Genomic DNA, 23655 nt, shown 5'->3' with positions numbered 1-23655 from the left:
CCACTGCAGACACACAACCAAGTGCTTCTATTGAATACAAAAAGTACACCAAAAGTACACACACACAAAATATATATCAATATAAAGGGGGAGAAAGAGACCATGCAGGTTGTAATTGTTTCTTAATTCATTTACTGGAGGCTTTAAAGTTTACAGTAACCCCTTTAGCACGGTGGAAAAGAAAAGGGTGAGAAACAAGGGACCAACTCATGTGAGAGAGTGTGGGCCTGAGCATATGTGCCTTTAAATTCTCACAAAGAAAAAAGAAAAAAAATCAGACTAAACGAAGACTATTTTTCTACATTCCTGTCTAGAAGTCCACAAAGACAGAAGACTTTTGTTTTTCAACTGCTTGCGCATTGGGTTTGTTTCTTTGTTTCTCGGGGGCTTTTTTCATTTTTAGATGAAATCTACTTGTGAAGTGAACCAGTAAACTGCAATACCTGAAGGTAATATGGTCCAACCAAATTAACTAATGATCAAACCTACCACAGTTACATGACATGAGCATAACGCACACCCAAAGGGCAGGCACATACACTGGATAAAAAATGTTTTACTGCTGAAGTTTGACAGCTGGAAGAGGCAGTATCATCACTCATTCCATTCTCCTTGTTTTCTATAGCTTGCAAGGCACACTGGAAATGCCCTAAGAAAGAAGATTCTTTAGGTGTCTGCTGTTGAATCTGGCAAAACTGCTGTTTCTTCTTCCATCCACAAAAATCAGAGGCAGGATGATACCCCTAGAAACCCATATCTCCACTGAGTCTCTTGTTCTGTCTGGTGCCTTAAGGCCACCACCAGTTGAGTGCTACCACAAATTCCCTAATATTTGATTTCTCTTTCAGTAACTCAGCAATGCACTAGGAAGACTGGAATTGCACGTCTTGTGCAATTTCTTTAATTTCTTTAATTTCTTTAAAGACTTATCATAGTCATTCACATTGAACAAATACGCTTTCTTTGCTTGTAAGTAATTTCATGTCATAAATAGGAGCAAACTGCTACTACTGCTTCCAGGTGAGAGTTATTTTCTTCTAATAGACACCACCTACCAAATAATGCACAATCTGTGAGATACATTCATCACCTGGAGAACACAGCAAAGAAAGCAAAATTGACAATTACGGCAAAAAAAGTAGCCCAAGCCAAAAAGCTGTCTCTAGACTAAAAATCTACATCATGAAATTTCTGAAGATAAGTCACACACAACCACCCATAGTAAATATGATGTTCACACCACAGCAGGTCAGTAATATGACACTGCAACAACCCCATTAACTCCTCTACTCTGCATTAGCAGGGGTGCCCACACAAACTGTGCCTTCCATGAGCATGGAACACGTGTCTTTGCTCTGTCTTGCAGTTATCCAGCACTAACAGCACTGTTTAGCTTCCATTTGCTGTTGTTGCTTGTTGTGACACAAGGAGAGACAAAGTAATCCTGGCACATGCATCAACAAAATCACAAAGGTTTCCAGCTACAGGACCCACTCCGGCAAATGATTAGTACATGAAAAAGTCTCATGGATGACATACAAAAGGCTCCAGAAGACACTGAGGCCACCAAAAACAAAACAAAACAAAACCCACAAAACAAAACAAAACCCACAAAACAAAACAAAACCAAACAGCTTAGGTTGCACTTTTAGGGAGTCAAGGTACTTTGCTGAAGGAATCCACTCCAAAAAGTTTTATATCGATTCTTTAAATCTTCTGGGAGTTGTGCATAAAGACATTTAAAGAAAATAGCAAAGGACTTCCATAACTAACTAGGAACAAGGGGAAGAACTCTCTAAGAGGAAAATAACATGTCTGCAAAGACACCAATGCAATCATTCCTGGCTTGGAGCCTGGAGAACTATCTGCCTGACTGTACCATTGCTCTGTCTCCCACAGAGCAATTGTCTGTTTGCAAACTTCCCATCATTATCTTAGGGCCAGAAAATTGTTCTACTTCAGATGGTGTTTCAGAACTTCCAGAACAGGAGTATAATTCACTCTGGTAAGAGGGGCAAGGAAGGTGAGGGTGACTTTAAAATGCTTCATTATATCTTTTAGACAAAGCAGAAAATTCAATACCAGTTTGTTTATTTGTTTAAATACACAGACCTTGTACATTTGATCAGAACAGGATTCTAGAGTAAATAAATTGATACACTTTCCCCCCCCCCCTTCTTTGAATTTTGATTATTATCTCCTTCAGAGCAACTTTCTCAGTTGTTTTTTCAATGTCACCTCAAAGTCTAAACTTCAGAAAATAAGCACATGCAGGGTAGAGAGAATTATAAAGATATGAGGTACTTATTTCTCTCTGAGGAGGTCATATCACCAGTCAACATGGGATTCCTACTACATATTAGTCTGGATGAAGAATACCTTTTGACTTTACTCCAAGCCTCAGGCTTGTTCACCATTTAGCATTAGAAAAAGAGAAAATATTTTAAATAAAATCATCAAAACAACCAATACATTATAGTGTGGTGTGCATATACTCAAAAAGTTTTCTTGAGCATTTCATCTTGCTCTAAATAATGAAAGTCAGAAAAGGACACAAGAAAATTAAATAGCTGCATAATTCTCAGTACTGGGGTTTTTTCCAACTGTACTAGTTTTGGCTGGGGTAGAGCTCATTTTTTTCGCTGTAGCTGGCATGTGACAATGTTTTGGATTTGTGCTGGAAACAGCACTGATGACACAGGGATGTTTTAGTTACTGCTGAGCAGTGCTTGCACAGAGCCAAGGCCTTTTCTGCTTCTCCAACCCTCCAGTGAGTAGGCTGGGGGTGCACAGGCTGGGAGGGGGTACAGCCAGAGCATCTGACTCCCCACACCATATGGCATCATACCCAGCATATAAAGGTGAGAGAAGAAGGAAAAGGATGGGACATTCATACTGATCCCATTTGTCTTCCCAAGTCCTGTTATATGTGATGGAGCCCTGCTTTCCTGGAGATGGCTGAATGCCTGCCTGCCCATGGGAAATGGTGAATTAACTCCTTGTTTTGCTTTACTTGCACTCATAGCTTTTGCTTTACCTATTAATCTGTCTTTAGCTCAATGTACAAGTTTTCTTGGTTTTGCCCTTCCAATTGTCTTCCCCATCCCCGGAGGGAGGTAGAAGGAAGAGAGGAAAGGACTGTATGGGACTTCATTGCCAGCTGGGGTTAAACCACAACACCAAAGAGGCACTGGCAGTTGGCAGTGGTCATGGAAAATCCAGACTACTGGCAGCATACAATGCTTCACACAAAAATTACTGAAAAATATATCTTATCAGGGTTGAATTGATGAGTTCAGACTTTTAAACTGAAAACCCTGACTCTTCAAGGCCCATGAATTTGGAGACTGATTGGTTTCCAGTTTTGAAGTACAGAGATTTTAGTGAACTTTCTGATAATGATTCAATACTGCACCGTTATATTTTTTCTTTTATTCTCTTTCACTTAGGGGTAGTCCAAAAACCCCTAGCAGAGCACAATTCATTACTCAATCTTTTGAGAACTCATATAATGAAATGAAAGTATTATCAATTTCTGCTTTCTTTTAACCATCTATTTCAAGCATATATCACTGATTTCTACCATAATCCTTTTTCATTCATTTCACTTTTCATGTGAATAAAAGAGCCAAGTGGAAGAGTATATCATTGCCAGCTCCTTGATAGTGTGATAGTCACAATTTTTCTTAGAAAGGGATGGGATCTTGCAGAAGCTGATAAAAATATGACAAAATCTGAGCTTCTTATGTAACAAGTAATTATGCTTTTCAACTACAGACTAAAATCCTAAAAAAAGAATAATCTCAACTAAAGTAATCATAGCCAGAACTTCTTTATTTACACACCATGACTTAAGTCAATCTGGTATTTCTGGGGAAAAAAAAAAAAAAAAAAAAAAAAGAATCATGCGCTCCGAGATGGCTGATTAGCAATACCGTGTTTTCCACTTCACTGCCTGACAGTGCTTGCAGTATGACAGGGAGGAGAATGCTACAGGCTTTTCATAATCTTGGTAATCAAGGTTAATACAAAATTTGCATACCACCTTGCAGATGCAAGGAATGTTTCCTGGAAGAGTGCTGAGGTTAAAGTCACATATAGCTCCCCAGAAATTAGGCACTGTATGAAAATATTGCATATTTATCTCAAAGTAAGCCCTCATGAGTTTACAGCCAGTAGTGTTCCACTTAAGATTTTTAGGTAATTATTAAGGTAATTCATAAAATAGATTCATACGTCATACTAACCTCCAAATTTTTCACTGCCTTGGAAAACACCAAGCATCTACTAAATTTTCATCAATTCACCCTGAAGATAATCACTGTTTTGCAGGGAAGAGTGAAAAAAGGTCAAGATCTTCATCAGCCTCATTGGCACTACATTATTTGATGGGAAAAGAGAATGGAAGACTCCTGTATGTAGAGCTATGTAATTCTTTAAAATACTTCAGTATTTCAAGTATGATATTTCTATTCTCCTTTAAGTTCAGATCATACACACAGCACAGAAACCCAGAGCACAGTAGAACAAAAGGAAGCTACTCACAAATTGTAATATAACAAAGAAAAGCAGTGGAAAAGACAATATTGAAAATTTTAAACAAAGGAAAATGGAAGGAGTAAACTGCTGGCATTCCTTTTTTCAGAATACAAACTCTTTAGCATCAAAATTCTGTGAATTCAGTTTTTCTCTAGGGCTAAGAATGGGCAACAGAAGCAATTGCTCAGGTTCTACAGTTCCTGTAAAAACCAAGGCATTCGAAGTAATTTCTTCTACCTCCCTGCAGGAATGGACTTCTAGGTGCTTTGTGGAGTCAGAGCTATCTCTGCTTGCAATGGTGAAGTGCAGCTTGGATTACTGACTTAGATATGTCTGACATTTTACCTGATTAACAATAATTTATGCTATTTTTAATTGCAAAAATTCTTTGATAGTCATTTATCAGCTTGGCCCTTTTTTAATACAGCAGACCCCAGAATAAATTAGGTCTCATCAAAATAGGCTAATAAAAGTCAAACCCACCAAGCTAGGAAAGCTTTTACATGCACCCTCTTAAGGCAATTTTAAAGTTCTTAAATTTAAAAAAAAAAACAAAACAAAACACAACAAAACAAAACAAACAAAACAAACAAACAAGCAAAAAACCAAAACAAAACACACACACACACAAAAAAACCCAAACATGGTGGGTAGAAGGAGACAATACAATAGGTGGGGAAGGGAAGAGGCCAACAGCATATATTGTCATTATTTACCTGCTTTCCCACCACCATAATTCCCTTGTCCCTCAGAAAGTTCCTGTGCTCGTAAATGAGTTAACTCTGGATGGAAAGAAAGCATGTTGTGGCTGGCCTGCAGAACATCCCCTACTGAAACAATGCCACAGCCTTGAACTAACAGTCAAAGCCTGCTTGTCATCTCTAAGAAAAAAATGAAAAGTTTCCGAGACATTTCCAGTACTTATGTAGTTACTGCAAACCTGGATGCTGGCACTTCAGCTGTGACGAGGCTTGTTTGGGCAGCGCTCACTTTCACTCCGTGCATTATGTTCCAGTTTGAAGACTGGAACAAGTCAGTATTTGTACAAGTCCTTTGGCAGCTGTGTTTTGTCATCTGCAGAACTAAATTATTAAAATGGTTCTGGTAATTACCCTATTGGACATTACGCAGTTTTTCGTCCTCACCAAATCAATAAATATCTTGGAAGAAACGAGACAGAAATGCGACAGATATGCTCGCACACATTCATGTTTATCCTAGCAGTTTAAAAAGCTGGCATCTTGTTTGTACTAGCAAGGCTTGGAAAAGCAATAAGAAAGTTCATTATTTAAAAAGTCTTTCTCTAACTAACTCTCCAATTAGCTGTATAAAGAAGTCTTCTGATTAAGTGCTGACTAGCAAGTAAATTGTCAGTAGAACACTTAGGGGTTTAGAAAGTGTTTCTGATGAGAAAGCAACATCATTCCTCTTTGGAGATATTTTCAAACATTAGAGATAATGGCAAGTAGTAAGGCTGTTAAAAGTGCTTTCATCTGGTGAAACCTATGAAGGAAAGAAGGAAGACAAAGGAAACAAATGTATAAGCTGTTTCATTGTGTAGTAATGAAACAAAATAGTTTATTGACAGTTACCTTAAATTCTTAAAAGCCACAAAGAATTCTCAATGGAGTTATTCCTCAAAAAGGGTGCTAAAGAACGATGCACAAGGAACATTTCAGTGACTTATATTACCTGCAAACACAAGCTGTTCCAAGTTTAAGAAAAAAAAAAAAAAAAGCTCTCTGTTTATTAACTATTACCTTAAATTTCTTTAATTATACAGCCAACCCATCTTTTACTAACACATTTTAGGACATAATGTTTATATATCTGCTAGAACGAAATCCCAACCACCCCTCCAAAAAGTTCTAATTCATGCTGTGTTTCTGAGAATCCTTAGAAACTTGAAGAATTTAAAAGGCTAATTTTAAGTTTCAATTTTAAAAAGTCTAAAATATTATGCTACCCCAAGTGAGATCAAAAGAAAATGGTAAGGGGAAAAGAGCCAAGAGAAATGGGTGTAGGGGTGGTAGTGGCAGACGAAGTAAGCTCTTATTTCTACAGCCAGACAAAAACTTACACAAATAATGACCAAACTGGTTTAAATAACCACAGCATAAAAAAAAAAAATTACATTTAGGAATCCAGAAAAAAAGTTCGGCACACATCCACTCGGCGGCTGGAGAGGGCTGGGCATCCACAACAGCTATTTCTGTCAGGCACATTCGTGGGTTTAAAGCCTGCAGTACGACCAACCTCCATTCACTTTTTTCAGTCTGGTTTACCCACCAGACCAAAAAGGCTCCTAATTCTTGAACTGGAAGAGGATTCCCCTTCACATTAGTGAGAGTTTTGTAGAACTCTGTCATATTCCTCTAAATTGGGTCTTTTCCCAGATACCATAGCACTGCCTCTCACACACAGTTACAGACCACTCTCCTCTGCACCTGAACTCCTCCTCATGCTGAGATTTCCATCGGATAATTTTCACTGTCTTACAACTGACCATCCAAGACCTATAAAGAAAGTTGTAACATTAACTGGTTGGCTGCTTATCAGTGTTGCTCAAATCTTTCAGATAAAGCACTTTCCACATTACATTCTCACCTAATTATTCAAAAAACTTGCACTAGCTCTAAGTTTTATTTATAAAATGTATCTTTGGTATTATTACCAGTAATTTTCTGTGTTCCAATATATTTTAAATAAAGGCCTATTAAAATATCAGTCCTTTGGAATGTTGCTGATTTTTTTTTTTTTCTTTCAGATTTTTGTACTTTCTTGATGTTTCAAGGGTAAAGTCCACATATAAAAAGAGGACATTGGCCTTATAAATAGGAAGCTAGAGTTTGGGAGGCTGGATTTCTTCCTAAGTTATAACTCAGTTCTTCGCAGTTCACACAGGTACTTGCCACTTCACTTGTGGCTTTCCTTCCTTAGCTATATCAAATTACTAAATCACATCTAAACCCTCATCTTCCCAATTTTTTCTGCATGCAGCTTGTTTAGGGTGTCACATGTCTACAAGTTCAGAACAGTGATCTGATATCCAAAAAGGCAACAAATTCTCGTATTTCACATGAAATCTGTTTCCTACCTTATGTGGCATATGGCCCAACAGTACACACTCAATCTTCAGTCTCCCACCCTCCTGTTATTCTTCTATTACAGTTTCAAGACCTTTTATGATCATAAAGGAGAGTAATTTTCCAAGATATTTGGAAAGACCTTGAGCAATTTAAAACTTTTGGAAATCCTATAAATCATCAGTATTATAACAAAGAACAAATTAACTATCCAAATCAGAATTGACAATTCTGCAAGAAAATTATTTGGCTTTCCAGTTTCCCTGCAGTATTTCTTAATGATAAAAGACCTTCTGCTCAGTGCAGTTCAGTATTTTTACTTGGGTAGCTATACTTGCAGGTGCAACATCACTGCTATGAAGCTGGGATCCCAGCCAGCACGTCTGCTAAACTATAGAGAACCCCTACTGTAGAGTGAATTTTTAAAGAACCATAAAGAAACCAAGTAGTAATTAGTAGCCAGTAATTAGTGTTTTACAAGTTTGAAATTTACGTTTCCAAGCCAAGATTTTATTTACCAGTTTCTGATATAAACATCAGATACCTAATATAAAATATATAATGAAATGTAAAACCAAAACTGAAAAGCGCATGGTTTACATTACGAACTGGACCTCATATGTGAGAAAGCACAGATGTGATCCTGTGGAAGCAAAACAAATCTGCTGAGGGTGAGGACGAGACCATACAAAAAATAGCAAACAGCAAATTTTGGGAGACAGGGTTTAAAAAAAAAAAAAAAAAAAAAAAAAAAAATCAAACAAACCACAAGCAAACAAAGTCAAACTAAAAAGGGATGACATAGGTAGCAAGGGAAGTGGAAAAATGACTGTGACAGAAGCAGAAAGAGACAGCCCTCAGCAGTCAGATAACCCCTACTGTGCAAAGCAGGAGAGAACTTGGGGAAATTAACAGAATTAGACAAAACAATTAATCCAGACAGGAATAAACATCTGAACTAAAATAAATTAATTACAGTAATAACTAACAAAGAAAACAAAGAGACAGAACTCCTAGTCAGTTACCAAGTTTGAACAATTTTAAAAATCCCAAATTACTTTTCCTTTGCTACTTTGAAACAAACTTGAGGCAGGTCAAAGGCGGCATATTTCCAACAGAATGATTAAAAAAAAAAATTCCAGAACTAACAAGTAGCAAAATCAAATCAACCTTGATCCCAAGGGATTATCTAATCAAAATCTTCAAGAGTTCATCTGCATGTTAAACAAGCAGAATAGTGGTTGCAGATGCCTTGCTAGCAGGAGACAGGAGACAGATTGAATCATTACAGGACTTCTGAAACTCCCCAAGCGCAAAATATGACAACTGAAGAATTACAGGGCCCAGGCTTGGAGAAACCCCCAGGAACAGTCCTAACATGGATTTTACATCAGAATTCCTTGTCATATATACTGTAGACACTAGAAGCTCAAATCATTAAAACAAAAACGACAACAAAATATCAGGAATGCAGAAAAGTACCACTTAGGTTCTTAGGATCCAAGTTTTTGAACAACATATATGCTCAAGGCTGGAAGTGTATTCTAAAAGAGGTACGACCATGAGCTTGTACTGTTCCTGAAGTCTTCTACAAGCTTCCAGTGCTATCTGCCAGCAGAGACAGGGTACAAAACTAGATAAAAACTTTTACCCAGCAAAGCTATTATAATAAACTGTACTATGTTTTGTCAGAAAATAAATATATAAATAATTGCCCAGCAGAATAAGTTAAAGAAGGTTAAGGAAATGGATTATTTGAATAAGATATTCCCGTAAGTAAAAGGAAGTGCTAAACCCATCCAAAAATGCATAAACTGAATAAACTAGAGTGACATGTAAAAACACTGTGCTAGTTTTGAGCAGGCAGCACTAGTGTTTCAACCGATCACAGAAGAGTAGAGACATGCTGTTTACAAGCTAATTAGCCAAGGTGTAACATTCTATTATTACAACTTGGCCATGCTGCTAACCACCAAGATACCACACGAGACTTCCTTAGAGTGCAACCTGCACTATTCAGCCCCTGATAATCTCTACTCTCCTCCCTCACTTAAAAGTGAAGGAAATGGCAGTGAAGCTGACCTGATTGTAACAAAGTACACGCAAACAATTGTGCTCAGCAGCGATCTTTAGCAGTGACCTTGCTTGTACAGGCAGGGATCTGATTCCCAGGTTAGTAAAGGACCACTTCCATCTTGTTATAGAAACTGGTGCTTATTTTCCTCAGTGCTAGCTAAACTCCTTCACCAACAGGTAGATAAAAGTGCTAAAATCACAAACTACAATAGTACAGCATGAAACTCATATGAGAAAAATGAAAACAATATTTCCATTCCAAAGCATAACTCAACTGAAAACTAAGGGGGAAAAAAACCACAAACTGAAAAAAAAAAAAAAAAAAAAAAAGAAACCAAATAAAAAAATCTACCAAGAGCAATGTTGAACCAGAAGCTTGAGAGCTGAAAGAACCAAAATCACAAAAATTCCAGCCCTGTTTGTGCAAACAGGCAGTTTTTCATAAATAGCAAGCAGATTTCCCCTCCTGTTCATAAAAGCAATTGTGCAGTTTGGCCACAAACCAAGCAGGTTGCATTAGCAGCCCTCCACTTCTACTCCAGGCTTCTGTTTAATTTAAACATAAACTGGGTTACACATAATTTCAATATTCTGTTGGACGACCAATCAAGGGAAAGAATGAATGTAAGCAGTCTATGGAGATATAATGTGAAGGTTATAATGTAAGTGAAAAATGGCCACATTGCTAAGATAAGACTCCAACCACCAATCTCATTGTCAAGCCGGGCCATCTGTCAGCAGAAACTTGATTTACTGAATATAATGCTGCTATACTTGATCACTACTGTTCTGCTATAAAAGGCTCCTGAGGTTTGTTTAAGGACACCAAATGGCAGTTTCTAGCAACATAAAAAGGGTTAATAAAACACCCCCTCAAAAGCCAAGTTTTTTGAAACCAGGCTTCAGAACTTTAAATCAAATTTTACCCAGTTGCAATGCCACTGGTAGATGACATTTCTTTATAAATAAAAAACACTAAAACCATGGAAACAAAACTCAAAAAATCCCCCATGAAATTATAGTAAATTATGTAATTTTCACCATATATGTAAGGCTACTTGCACTGAAGCTTGTTTACGGATGTTATTTTGATGGTGGGGAATTGCAACAAACTTTATCTAAAGACACTTTTAAGTTACATTCCTACAATACCAATATTCAATAAAACTATTAATAAAGCAGCCACTTTCCTTCATTTAATTACTGCTCTGGATATCCAAACTGTTCACAAGATCATTAATGATGAATATTTAGAGAGGGGCCTGTAAGCACATTAACACCTCATTGGTAACAATTCAGGGGAGCACATGTAATTCAACTCTTCCCACTCCTACACACCAGAACAAAAATGCCCATGTATGAGATTCATCCTTCACACCAAATACCCACTGAGTAAAACAGCTGCAGGTACTTTCTCAGGTTGGTCAAACAAATCAAATAACAGCATCTAGTAATAAGAAAACATTTTTTTTCCTCCAAACAACAGGTCTTCGCTGCAGGTGGTTTTGCCCCATAGCAAGCAAACAGGAAAAAAAGCACATCCTGAACAGCTGCTCATTAGGTGAACACCATTCTGCCTGCACAGCAAATGAAGCAAATGTCAAGTGGAAAAAAACACAGTTTATGGTCATGTAATTAGACACAGTAACAGAGGCATACACAAAAGAGGAGGGAAGACAAGTATAAATTACAGTTGCACAGGCAATTTATTACTGGGAGCTTAAAATTTTTGATGTTCCTGGACTTTAACCTTACCATTTCTTTTAACAAGGCTTTTTTCCAGTTAATTTTTTTCCTATTATAAAATAACAGATAACTTTGGACAATCACCTGCTATAAAAAAATATCCATTCCCATACAATTATTTCTACTGAATGAAACGTTTCACTTGAGGACACTAGGAAACTACTCCATCAGAACAGATCAAAACAACACAAAGTGAACAGGACCTTGCAGTAAATATTATAAAGCGTGAATTTATTACAAGTTTACCTGATATTCATTGGGCCAGAAAGTGCTGACGGCCAACTCTGCTCGAAGCCAGTCTTTGCCAGTGGAACCAGTGACATTCCAGATGGGATTAGCCAGTGGTCCTTTGTTCACCCTAACAAGGATGTTCAAAGTGCCTGGGTTTCCTCCATTCTTGCTGTACAGAAGGTAGCTGAAATCGATGCAGTGAGTATCGTTTTCTTTCATTGTTGGAAGCTGAAGTCGAGTCTTTTCTCCAGGGTCATGGTCTGATGAAATCACTATCATGTATGATCCTAAGAAAGGGGGGAGTGGGGAAGGGGGGGGAAAAAAAGCAGTAGTAAGGAAAAAGATAAATACTAAGAAACTGATTGTTCACTGTGAAACAGGATGAAATGCAAAGGTTTTCTTATCCCAGAAACCTCATAATTCAAGTGGCCTGAAATCCAGCAAGCTATAAAATGGCTAGGCACATGACTGAAGCATGTGTGAACAAAAGAAGCAAAAGATCATCATTATTCTGAGGTCACTGAGGCCAAAATTCTCTCAACTTGCTCGGCAGATTTTCTGAAAATAAAACAAAAAATAAGGTCTACATTCCTCAATGCAGCTTTATCACATCCTTTTCTACCCAAAAAAGAGGCAGACTTGATTTTGAGATATATTGGCAATGGAAACAGCTGACTTAGGACACCAAGCCAAATTTCTTCAGAAAAGTTTTGTTTGCTGCTCCATTTGCCAATGGATTTAAGGGGATAACAGAAGTTTCTACAGCTAGAAGAGTGTCCATCTTGTAAATGTGTATTACAAATATACACAAGACAAAACAGGCTGTGCCTGTCTAGCCACGAGGGCAGAAAGTGGAAATCGTATGTTTCAACATGCTATACGGGCAGTAATAATGAATCAGTCTGTCCTGCAGAACGGATGGTAAAGACAGGCTGCCATCTAACCTAGCCTGGAGCTGATCTGTTCCTTCAAGAGTGACAACTTCAGACCAGGTACTACCTAGTGAGTGAACCCCACAGAAGAAAGCTTGCTAGACAGAGTATACCAGGCTGAACTTTCCAACCAAGTGAGAAAACCCATTACAATATATGATCTGATCATTGCTACAGGAAATTTTCCTAACCTAAATTTTCCTACCCATCTGCTTAATGATTCCAGAATCTTTTTGTTGACAGATCGTCATTTTACTTTCAGTCCTAAAGGGCATCACAATAAAGAGCCTTTTCTTGTGAGGAAAGTTCAGGTCACATCCATCAAAAATAGAGAAAAAAATCTAACCTAAACTTTAAAAAAAAAAAAAAAATTAGATTTGTGAACATTTGCCCAAATGACTAGTCTCACAAAGTCTTGGGATTATGTATGTGACTACTGGTGACAAATCTTCTATGAAGTATGTTCATATAAATTACTATCATTGCGTATGTCAAATTTTTTCCTTTCATTTTTAGACAATAAGGAACTATCATTTTCTAGTATATCCTAAACAGTTGTATTAGGCATTCTGAAAATTGTTCACAAGCTGTTGCCCAGGAAAAGATGAAAATTTATGTACATGGATTAAATCATCTGTGAGAGATGTTAATTTACTAGCCTGTAAAGCAAGTCTGTGCTAAAAATCTTAGGAAATAAAAAGAGAAAGAAATATTGTAGCAGGAAAGCTGTTCTTATTAAAGCACAGTGCATTTTTGAAATCTATATTTTTAGCAGTCATCTTTAAAAGAGGGTTTAAAGAAAACTACTATAATGTAACATAAGCAACCAGTTCATATTTAGAATTATATTCAGAATCCATTATTTATTTTTCTATTGATGAATTTGGTAAAGTAGCACTTTCTGGTTATTTCTTCATCATTAATAGCCATTTATAAAAACACAAAGGAGTCTTATTATGCTATTTAGGTTTGCTGTTACTTTAAGTCTTTAAAGATTATCATCTAGCATCAGTTGATGACTGCCTGAGAAAGTGTTCGTAAACTACATCCAATGGTGTGCAATTTTTATGCCCCTTGACTCTAGAATAAACTTAATAATATGTTTGTTTGTAATCTCTATTTTAGTAATACATACATTCTTATAAGCACCTGATCATCAGGCTAGAGAATAAGATTTTCAAAAATTTTGTTAGTAAATACTATGCATGTGGCAGGGGAAGGCTGTACATCAGCAATTTGGGGTTTTTTTCTTCCACATTAGAGTTGAAAAACTGAAAACATTCAGCAAAAAAATTACAGACTGCTTCCCACACTGTTATCACTAATTGTCCATGGTCATCTAAATTGCCACTTAGCCTTTGCTACTTGTTTCTTGCAAATATTTTTAAGTAATACACAAAAAGCAACTCAGTCTTTCCTGCAAAAAAAGAATTACTTCTAATATTTCTAAAGCTAAGATACAGAAGAAGATAAACCCTCCAACATTTTCTGAAGGTGAATTTTGGGCAGGGGGGATGGAAGAAATAGAATATATCAACTTTTGCAGATTTTTTTAAAAAAATGTTTCTCTCAACTTCTCTCAGGATAAAACCACTGGAATGAAAAGAAAACCAAACTCAAATTACAACAAATAAACTAGAAGTATTTAAAGATCTTGTTTTTATAGTAAGGAAATCTGCTATAGCCTTTGGAAGCTTCAACATACATTTTTAACATATCAACATATTTTATAGCACTCCACTTTCTCAACCACATTTTTCAACATTTAAAAATACTTAGCAGTGAATTTGCATACATCTATCTACGTGTTAGTCCTACAGCACTTCATGAAATGCTCCAGACAGAATTCATAGACCGTTTATCATAAAGCCAAAGCATCTGTTCACCATCTTGGAAACTACTTCCCTTCTCCTCCTTTTTTTAAACTTAAGCAGCTGTATTCCACAAATGTACAAAACCCTGCTCCCTCCTCAGTCATCTACCTTCTCCCAGAAAGTCAGAAGCCAATGCCACAATAAACTGTACAGCAAAATTATATCTTTGGAACACATACAAAATACTTTCTTACACCTTTCAAAAGAAAGTCATTCTTTACTTGTAAAGAGATATAATAGGATTGAAAGACTTAGGAGTTTTCCCCCATTTACATATGTTTGCAATATCTTAATATGAGTTATTAATAATTATATTATTGCAAAATCTTCATAATATCTTAAGATATTATTGGACTTGGCAGAAATGCAAAGTATAAACAAGGGAACTGCTCACAATCACCTTAATTCCAAATATTATCTAACTGTTTGAGACTTTCAGTGAGAGATTAGAACAAGTGTTACAGCTAACTCTTCACAGGCTGGAGCAGGGACACAGGGTGAGGAGGGAGGAGCAGCAGACACCAAGTACAATGGACTGACTGCAGCCCCGGTTCCCATCCCCCTGTCCTGGGTGGAAAGTTGGCTAATTCTTCCCCCAGATGAATCTGTTTTGTCTGTAACTGGTGATTTACAAAATAAGTGATCTCCTTGTCTTTGTCTCAGTCCATGAGCTTGCCCACACTATTTTTTCCCCTCTTGCTTCTGAGAAAAGGATTGGAAAAAGGAAGGATGAGGGTTTGGCTAAGGCAAACACACCACAGTTGCCAGAAAGGTAAACAGCAGCAGTTAGTATTAGCTAACACTAGTGCTAAGTGTTTTATTAAATCCCAGTAGAGCCAGGCTCCATGATTTTTTTTCCCATTGTTACTGGCCTAACAAGGTCAGGCACAAGCAGATGTAAAATCCTGTATACCTGTATACACCTACTTCCCTTGAAAACAAGGAAGAAAAACCACTAACCTGTGTTCTGTTTCCACTAAGATTTTACAAATCATATTTGGGGCAATGGAGAAAGAAAAACTTTACATGTAAGAGCAGAAGTTATTTTTTTCTTCTTACAAGACAGAAAGGGCAAATTTCATTTGGATAATGCTGCAAAGAAATGAAAGAAGAAAAGCGTCCAAAGTCCCATTTGTGCCTGGACAAAGATCCATTGCTCTTAAATATTCCTTTCACTCCCTATTTTTCACCATGCTCCAGCAGGATGTCTTTAGCTACTCTGGCAGTTAGTGCAGTTACAAAATGCACACAACTCCTCAGTAATATTTTTCTTGAAAATTTTTCTTCTAGTTTGACAGTAATGTTGTTTCATCCTTCTTTCAAGTAATTCCCAGAAGAATCTTCTCCATTCTTGTGAATTCACAACCTTTAAAATTCATACATATATTCTCTTTCCCCCAAGAAGCTTAAGTGTTAATTTTTTCTACTTGAATGTAGTTTAGATTTCTCCAAATCAAACCCCATCCTCTCATTTAGCTTGTCTCCTCTGAGGTGCCTTCCATCTATTTGCCGGTTAATAGCTTCTAATGTAATCCCTGATGCAAAAGGTCAATCCAATTCTCTCCTACACAAAATAGAAACATCAGACTATGAAACAGGTAAGTGGCAATGCCTCCTAAGCTTTGACCAAGTTCATGCAAACAGTTCAGCTTTAAGATCAGTCTTTCAAGAAGATTTTGATGCCTACTTGGACATTTAATTCATGAACTTGCTAAAAGGCATCTACACAGCTACGTAATAAGAGATACTAGACATTCCCTGAGCTATGTTATTAAACGTAGTTGTATATATCTCACACTTTTCACTGCCTTTTATTTATTTTGATATACATTAAACTCAATGTCCTAGTTCAGTGGCAAGGACAGATTACTTCAGAATAAATTAATTCTTTAATTAATTGTGAAAAGTCTTAGGTTTTATCCCCTACTGAAAACCAAGCTCTCTTATCACCTAGCAGTTAACCAAAGCTAAGAAATCATGCTAAGATTAAAAAAAAGAAAAGGTCCTTAAATAAAATAAAATTTGCCCACTGTAAGGTACCAATGTGACAGAGCAGTTTCCCGATCAAATTATTTTCTCTCACTTCCTTGCTTCCTGAAAAACGGGTCTGTATTTAAAGTGTGAACTTGTAATTTTCAGCAGGCTGGTTTTCAGCTCCTGTAAATTCTCCAAAGAACTAACCATCAAACAATCTCCATTTTGGGGACATACTGTGGTAATTTCTCTGCCTGTGAATGACAGTATCAATTACAATAAGTGGAGGGTCCAGCCACTTACCTGCCTTATCATAAAGTTCGAGACTATGTGACCCTTTTATCTTTTAATAATGACTGTGTAACATAGTCCCCAGTTACATTTTGGGCAACATTTATGAGAGACTGCAGGCAAAGAACAGACACTGAAATAGAGAAATGGGCTTGCAACTGGAAGCAGATTGCAAAAAAAAAAAGTTCAGAAACATCTATATTAATTCACAGAAAACTTATATTCTAAACACTTATGCATAGTGTTTATGTTGATTTTGTGCCTTAGAGAATATCTTCCCCATGACAGTTTGAGAGAGCCCTTTACTTGCATTTCTGTAATTTGCAAGAAGGGAAAAAAATAAAGGCTAATGATAAAAAGTCAAAAGCTCTTAAATTTTTCAGAAAGAAAAAAAAAAAAAAAGGAAAGAAATTATGAAGGAAAACTAGAGACATTGTTAGGGTTTTTAATTTTAGTATCCTGTATCAGTTATGGATATACACTCCTTGTATAGAGAAAAGATGTTACTTTGTAACACTACAATCTTACTTAAGATAAAGGATCAGATACACACTAAAATATTCAATATAGATAACCATATCCAGATTTTACCTGCTTTCATACTAAAAAAAAAATCAAAAATAATGTTATTGCTGCAAACAACACGAGATTTCTCCAAAATTTCTTTAGATGGCTACAATTCAGAGGCGTCTTTCCGCTTACTTCATTTGTTTACAATATCATTCCCCATACAAGACTCAAATTGTTGAAGACTTGGTTTAAGTTCTTTACTGATTGTCAAAGTGAAAGCAGAGGTGAATCAGGACCGTGAATTTCAACTTCATTGCCTAGTTCAGTTCCAAGGCACCACAACTCAACTGCAAGTCAAGTTAAGACTCTGAATTTACTAGAGAGATTAAAAATAAAACAAAATACACAATACAGACAGGGGAAATTTTTCTGGAGAATGTAAATCTTTTGTGGGCTTTCCTACTTCCAATAGAAAAAGAGAATTATTAAAAAAAAAAAAAAAAAGAAAAAAGAGGTTATTAAGCTACACTGTATAAATAAAAGCAGAGTACTCACTCAATTTGGACAGAAACTTAGCCTCATGGACTGCAAGAGCTCATCAATTCGTCAATTTCACACTGACATTGCAATTTCACAGGAGGAGAAGAGGTGTCCTGCCCTCCAGGCTGTACTTGTTGATGCCAAAAGCCCCGCTCTACAGCAAGGTCATGCAACCGGGATTCCCCTGTTAACCACACCCACGGAGGTCAAGCAACAGGGACACAGCCTGACAACACTGATCCAGACAAATAGAAACAGCATCAAATCAGCCAAAGAATTAATATCGTGGGCAGCGTAACACTTCACCGGTATTTACAACTATGATGCTACTGGCTTGATACTAATATCACGCATGACTTGTTCAATTCCATGAGAACAAGAAAATGTTCGCAGTTAAAAGGGAAAATGAGAAATGAAAAAACTCTTATGTTTCAAAGGCATGTGGTATTTGCAACAAAGTTCATGATGAACTTTTGACTAAAAATTGTTCCTTGGTCTGGATGTCACTATAAGTTTTGTTCCCCATACTAACACTTTAGAAATTAATAAATATGAAAAATATGCACTCTGCAAGTGTTGGAATTCATGGTTTTCTCATATATAACACCAAAATCCTGTGGATTTGTTTGTACTGATGCAGAGAAAATAGACCAAGATGACATACCAGTGTCTGCGGTATGGTAGTTTTCTCCCTCTTTTTCACATTTAGCTAATACATAGGCTTTAGGAACAACAAAACCTGAGACAGAAAAATTTCAGCAACTGAAATTTGCAGTGCAAGCTTGTAGTGTCTGTACAAGAGAGCATCTATCTTGCATTGTGTTCCTTTGAATTGCCTCTTCCAACAAAGCATTCAGAAAATGACGTTTCACACAGTGCATCAGGCAAGTTTATGGAAGGACAGCATTACCAAACAGTGATCTGTTTCAGTAACCAGAAGGCACATGGAACACTTTCATATTTATTTACGGATTAAATGAGGTACTCTGTAATGATTTTTTTAACACCAGAGACCATGAATGGATGCCTAAGATGAAAGTAACTAGAGCTCTGAACTGTCTGAATTTGTGCTGCAAACCCATAAATACACCACAGATGGTGGCTTAGTGACTCCGGGATGCTTCTCAGTCACCAGGGGGCTGATCTGGCTGCCCAAAGGACAGTATACGTTGGCCAGCTTTCTATCTGGAAGAAAATGTCTTTTCTAAGCTAAATTTCCAAGAAACTACCAACTTTAGATTAATATCAACTTGGGACGAAGCTATTCACTTGGGACATCAAATAACAGGGTACCATTTGTGCCTGCACAGCCTAAAGCCAGTCAGATGTTTTAATCTAAAGCTGCTCCCAGAGCAGCAGCTAAAGTTGCCAAACTCCAAGGCATTCCTGCCCCTCCTGGGAAAATTTCAGTCCCATGAGGACACCAACACCTAAAAACACTTGCAACAACTTCACTGCATGAAAAACAGGTACAGAAAAGAGTTTAAATCCATTTTGCTTCACCATTCCTGTTAGCTGCTCTGATATTACTTGACTGGATAAGGTGAGCAGTAACGCACAGACATCTCACTCTGCACTAGTTTTTTTCCACCCATTTTTGTGACAGACCCTCCAGGATGAAAGACCAGTGTTGGTCGTTCTGTATCCACCTACAGGTCTAGGATGCCACTGTATCACCACCACTACTGAACATTCATCATTTAGATGTTTCAGATGCTTATAAGAGAGACACACTTTACTGAGGATGTTACAAGAGATGGGGATCAAATTATCTATTTCTGTGGAGTATTATTTATTTGGATAGAAATTAAAGTGAAATATGAAAAACATTTAGAGTATTCTAGGGCAGACAGTCTTATAGAAAATGTCAGTGCTGATCACTTGCTTAAGTCTTTGGTGTGCTGCTGTGTCTGTTGCAGTGCACAAAAACAAGTTCACAGAGAATTCACAAATGTCAGCCAAGCTGACCTAAAAGCTCACTAACACTGAAATTCACAGGGCTTTTACTCCTACCCCATGCCCTCCTCCACCTATGCTTATCAGACCCCTGCAAAGCAACACACAAATCCCATCATAAAAGACCTAGATTTCCTGTACCTTCCTCTTGAGAGAGGCAAGGAGAGAAAAATTTGAGTTCTACCTAGGTGATGGAAATGAACAGACTTCTGGAAAAGTCCAACAAGAAACAGAGCCACATCAAGATAAGAGAGGAAACTGAAGGCAAGTGGAATTTTCCCCATTAAAAAACATAGCTACTTAATGTAGTGGTTTTATGTTCACCAAATTTTGTTTACCAAATTCAGTGTAGTGGTCTTAGTGTTTTTTTTTGTTTTTTTTTTTTTTTTTGTTTTTTTTTTTTTTTTTTTTCCCTGTGGAAGAGAATTAGGAGAAGCAAAGCAGGCTCAAGCTCAAAAATAAACAGTTTTATTAACACATACTAAAATAATGGAAAAGAAAAAAAAAGTTGGAAAAAAAACCCCAAAACTTCAAAACACTCTTCCCTCCCCTTACAAACTGTTCACTTTCTTACAAACAACATAGAGATACAACCTGTGATTTTCAGTCAGTTTCACCATTTAAACATAATCTTTAATCACTTTGGGAGAGGAGTCTCTCTAGAGTCCCATGAGATATTCGCTACAAGATAAAAACAGTCTGGTGGCTCCCAATGTCACAAAACTGCAACTGCCAGGAGTTGTTGCAGATTGTGCAGTCCCACCCATTACCACCCTTTCTCTTGGCTACCTATGAGCCTCCCAGTGCATTTGATGTTTCTTCTAGTATAAAATGAGAATTCTCGTCTTCTATCTCTAAAATCATCTCTATCCCAAAAGAAACAGAGACTTCCTTTTACTCCAGGAGCCAAAAGCCTTAAATCATTTTCTCTCTAAAACCATCTTTGTCTCAAAGGCTGAGACCTCCTTTAACCCCAGGAGTGAGGGGCCAACTCTGTTCAAGATTCTTAATTAAATCTCAATTATATCAATCCCCAGCTTTTGGCTAGAACCAGCATTCCCCCAAACAACATTAAGATGTTACAAGAAACAGTCCACTTCTCCATAGTTTACACCAGAGAAGTCTAGTTAAAAATGTCCACATCCTCAATCCCTCTTCTAATACTCTTTATCAGTTCTTTCACTCTTGCTCCACTGACATCATGCTGTGCCTTTTCTACATCCACTCTGTCTCTTTCTTCTCTCTCTCTCAGGGAGGGGTTAGGCCCTGGAAGCTTCATCTTGCCAAGAAAGGGTGAAATCCGCCCAGGCCTGCAGCGGCCGTGCGCTCTGTGCAGGACAGCAGCCTCTCCCCTGCTGAATCTCAGACTGGCCGGGTTTCCCTCTTTACTTTTTTCCCTCTCTGCCCAGGGAGTCACTGGAAAAGCGGTGGAGGGTGCCGGGGTGGAGCTCTGCCCACCCCTCGGTGACAATCGGGGCAGGCTCGGCCCAACCGGGCCCATGGCTGCTATCGGGGGCCTGGCGGAGATCCCCCCTGCTCCGGGGAGGTTTCCAAAGTAGTTGCTGTTAAGCTGCAGCCTCTCCTCCCCGGCATGGGGCTCGGCCAGGCCTCAGCGCCAGCTCCCTCCCCAAAGGCGTGGAGAGCCGCAGGCCTGGCTGGCCAACAACAACAAAAAAATGGCCTGACTCGATGTTACCTGTTCAACTGGCCGGGAGGAAAACGACTGACTCGAACAAAAATCAGGGTTTATATGGGTACCTCCCAAAGTCGCACTCAACATTCTCAGTGGCCAAAGCAGATGCCAATATCCAAAACTAGCCTCTGACAGGTCCCTGTCCTTTCCAGAACAATTCCAGGGTCCTTGCAGGGCAACACTCCGCATTCCTCCCCAACTAGAAGCCCAACTCTCCCAGCCCATGACAGCTACAAATAACGTCTTTCAATTATCTTAAAAGTATTTCGAGAAAGGTAGATCAAAATGTAACTCTATGACTATTTATTTTGTTGCCAGCTAAAAAAACGCTCGGCAAACACACTAAGCTTTTTCCCCCTCCTGAGTGCTAAGCGGCATTCAGATTTCAACTGAACGGGAAAAAATAAAATAAATTTAAAAAAAAAAAAAAATGAATGTGCATTCATTCTCAGAGTGTCATTAAAACACTAGTCATTCTTTCAAAAGCAACACTATTAAAAGTGCATTGAGAGATATTTATTGCTATCAGCTTAAAACACTGAAAATAAAAACAAAACTGGTCATTCCCTGGATAAGCATGTATCAGGAAAAAGAAAGAATTAACAATCTGCTGAGAATACTGCTCCCAAGCATCATCAACAGTTAAATAAAGGCTCATTGCCATATGTGACAGCAGATTACAACTGCCATGGCAGACCTTTTAGAAGAGGAAATTAAATGTTCTCTATTTTTTATAGTAGTCTTAGAGTTTATTTAAAGCATGGGAGGTTTATAAAATATTATCACTGGGTTTTTTAGAGGTGGGAGGTTTTTTTGATAACAGGAAGAATATTCTTTCCTTTCTTTTCAATCACTTTTTCTCAGCACCAAATATTAACGTTTACTGTTATGAATTTTTTTTTTTCTCAGAATATTGCTTTATGCAACAGTGATTTGAAGAGTCTCTTATTTCTAGGCTTAGCTGCTTTTACAGGTGTAGGACCTACACTTAAGGAGTTGTATATTCCTTGGTTAAATGCAAAACATGAGGTAAGAACCAACTGCTGTGGTAATCCTGATAGGAGTTTTGAAAAATAATATAAATATATATAATAATAATATAAATAATAATATAAAACAGTATTTAAATAGTGGAAATAATATTTCACCCTATACATTCAGAAGACAGACTTAATAACAACTTGATTGCTGTTCTTCAGAACATCATCTGACCTCCCCTCTGAAGCATATACCTCACTTTGTAGTGACTCACACTCCAGTTGAGTATAACCATAAGTCAAGCCTTTGTCAATACACCAGCAGGACTATCTAGTGAACTCAAGTATCTGCTTAAGGAAAAAAATCTGGAAACCTTGGAGTTTATTAAGTTCCAAGGAAGTCTTCCATCTGTCTTCCAGACCATCGACACATGGTTATGCATATTTGTAAAATAAAAACTTGAGCAATTTAACAAGTGTGGCACATTGACACTGAATGCCCCACGAAGAGCTGAATATTATATAGATGGAAAGGAATAGGGTAAATAAAGGATCATACACAGACAGCTCTTTTAGAAATTATTTAGAATTTCCAGTTACTGAAGGTAATGTTGATCTCGTAATTGCAAACAGTCCTACAGTACACATCTCTATGATAATTATAAGAAATAATTTAAAAACACCTAAAGAGAACAGGCAAAATCCATGAATCATACATATGCAAAAAATGCACTGAGGAATGCACTACCCAGGAGCATGGGGATTCATACACCACTACATTAATTACCACAGAAACTAGATTAAAAACCCTAAATATTCATTGCACAACAAAAAGAATTCATACAGTCAATAAAAATGACAAAAATGGACAAAAAACTCAAGCCAAAACATGGTTAAAACATTTGCCTTGATCCCTAGGAAGGCTTACAAAATATATTAAAACCTTAAATTCAGACCTTAGAATTCATTGCTCTCCTAGATGCTGGAGCTTGCAGTTAAAACAGACATGGGGTTTATGGTGTGTGACAACTCTCATCGTGCTTCCCATCTTGCTAACAGCCCATTGCTCTGTAGTCATCAACTCCTCTTCTCTCCCAAACACTTCAACTGCTTAGCATTAAGACATTACACCCAGAGTAAAGGCTGTAACCTGCACGTAGCTGGATGCCTGCTGCATCTCCATCAGCCATGACAGAGCCTAGGATGCCTGAGCAGTCATCGTATTTTCCA

General features: G+C 37.5%; 1 protein-coding gene across 4 annotated transcripts in view; it reads right to left on the bottom strand.

Moving 5' to 3' along the window:
- Window positions 1–23655, bottom strand: part of PTPRK (protein tyrosine phosphatase receptor type K) — a 388737-nt gene that overhangs the window by 246975 nt on the left and 118107 nt on the right. For all 4 annotated transcript variants that reach the window (XM_058419621.1, XM_058419620.1, XM_040057700.2 and 1 more), the window contains exon 3: window positions 11694–11965. In XM_058419621.1, coding sequence (XP_058275604.1) covers window positions 11694–11965 — 272 coding nt within the window. The remainder of the gene's footprint in view (window positions 1–11693; window positions 11966–23655) is intronic.

Source organism: Hirundo rustica, chromosome 3 (genome assembly GCF_015227805.2).
Source record: "Hirundo rustica isolate bHirRus1 chromosome 3, bHirRus1.pri.v3, whole genome shotgun sequence".
Classification (NCBI taxonomy): Eukaryota; Metazoa; Chordata; class Aves; order Passeriformes; family Hirundinidae; genus Hirundo; species Hirundo rustica.
This window is presented reverse-complemented; position numbering and strand designations above follow the sequence as displayed.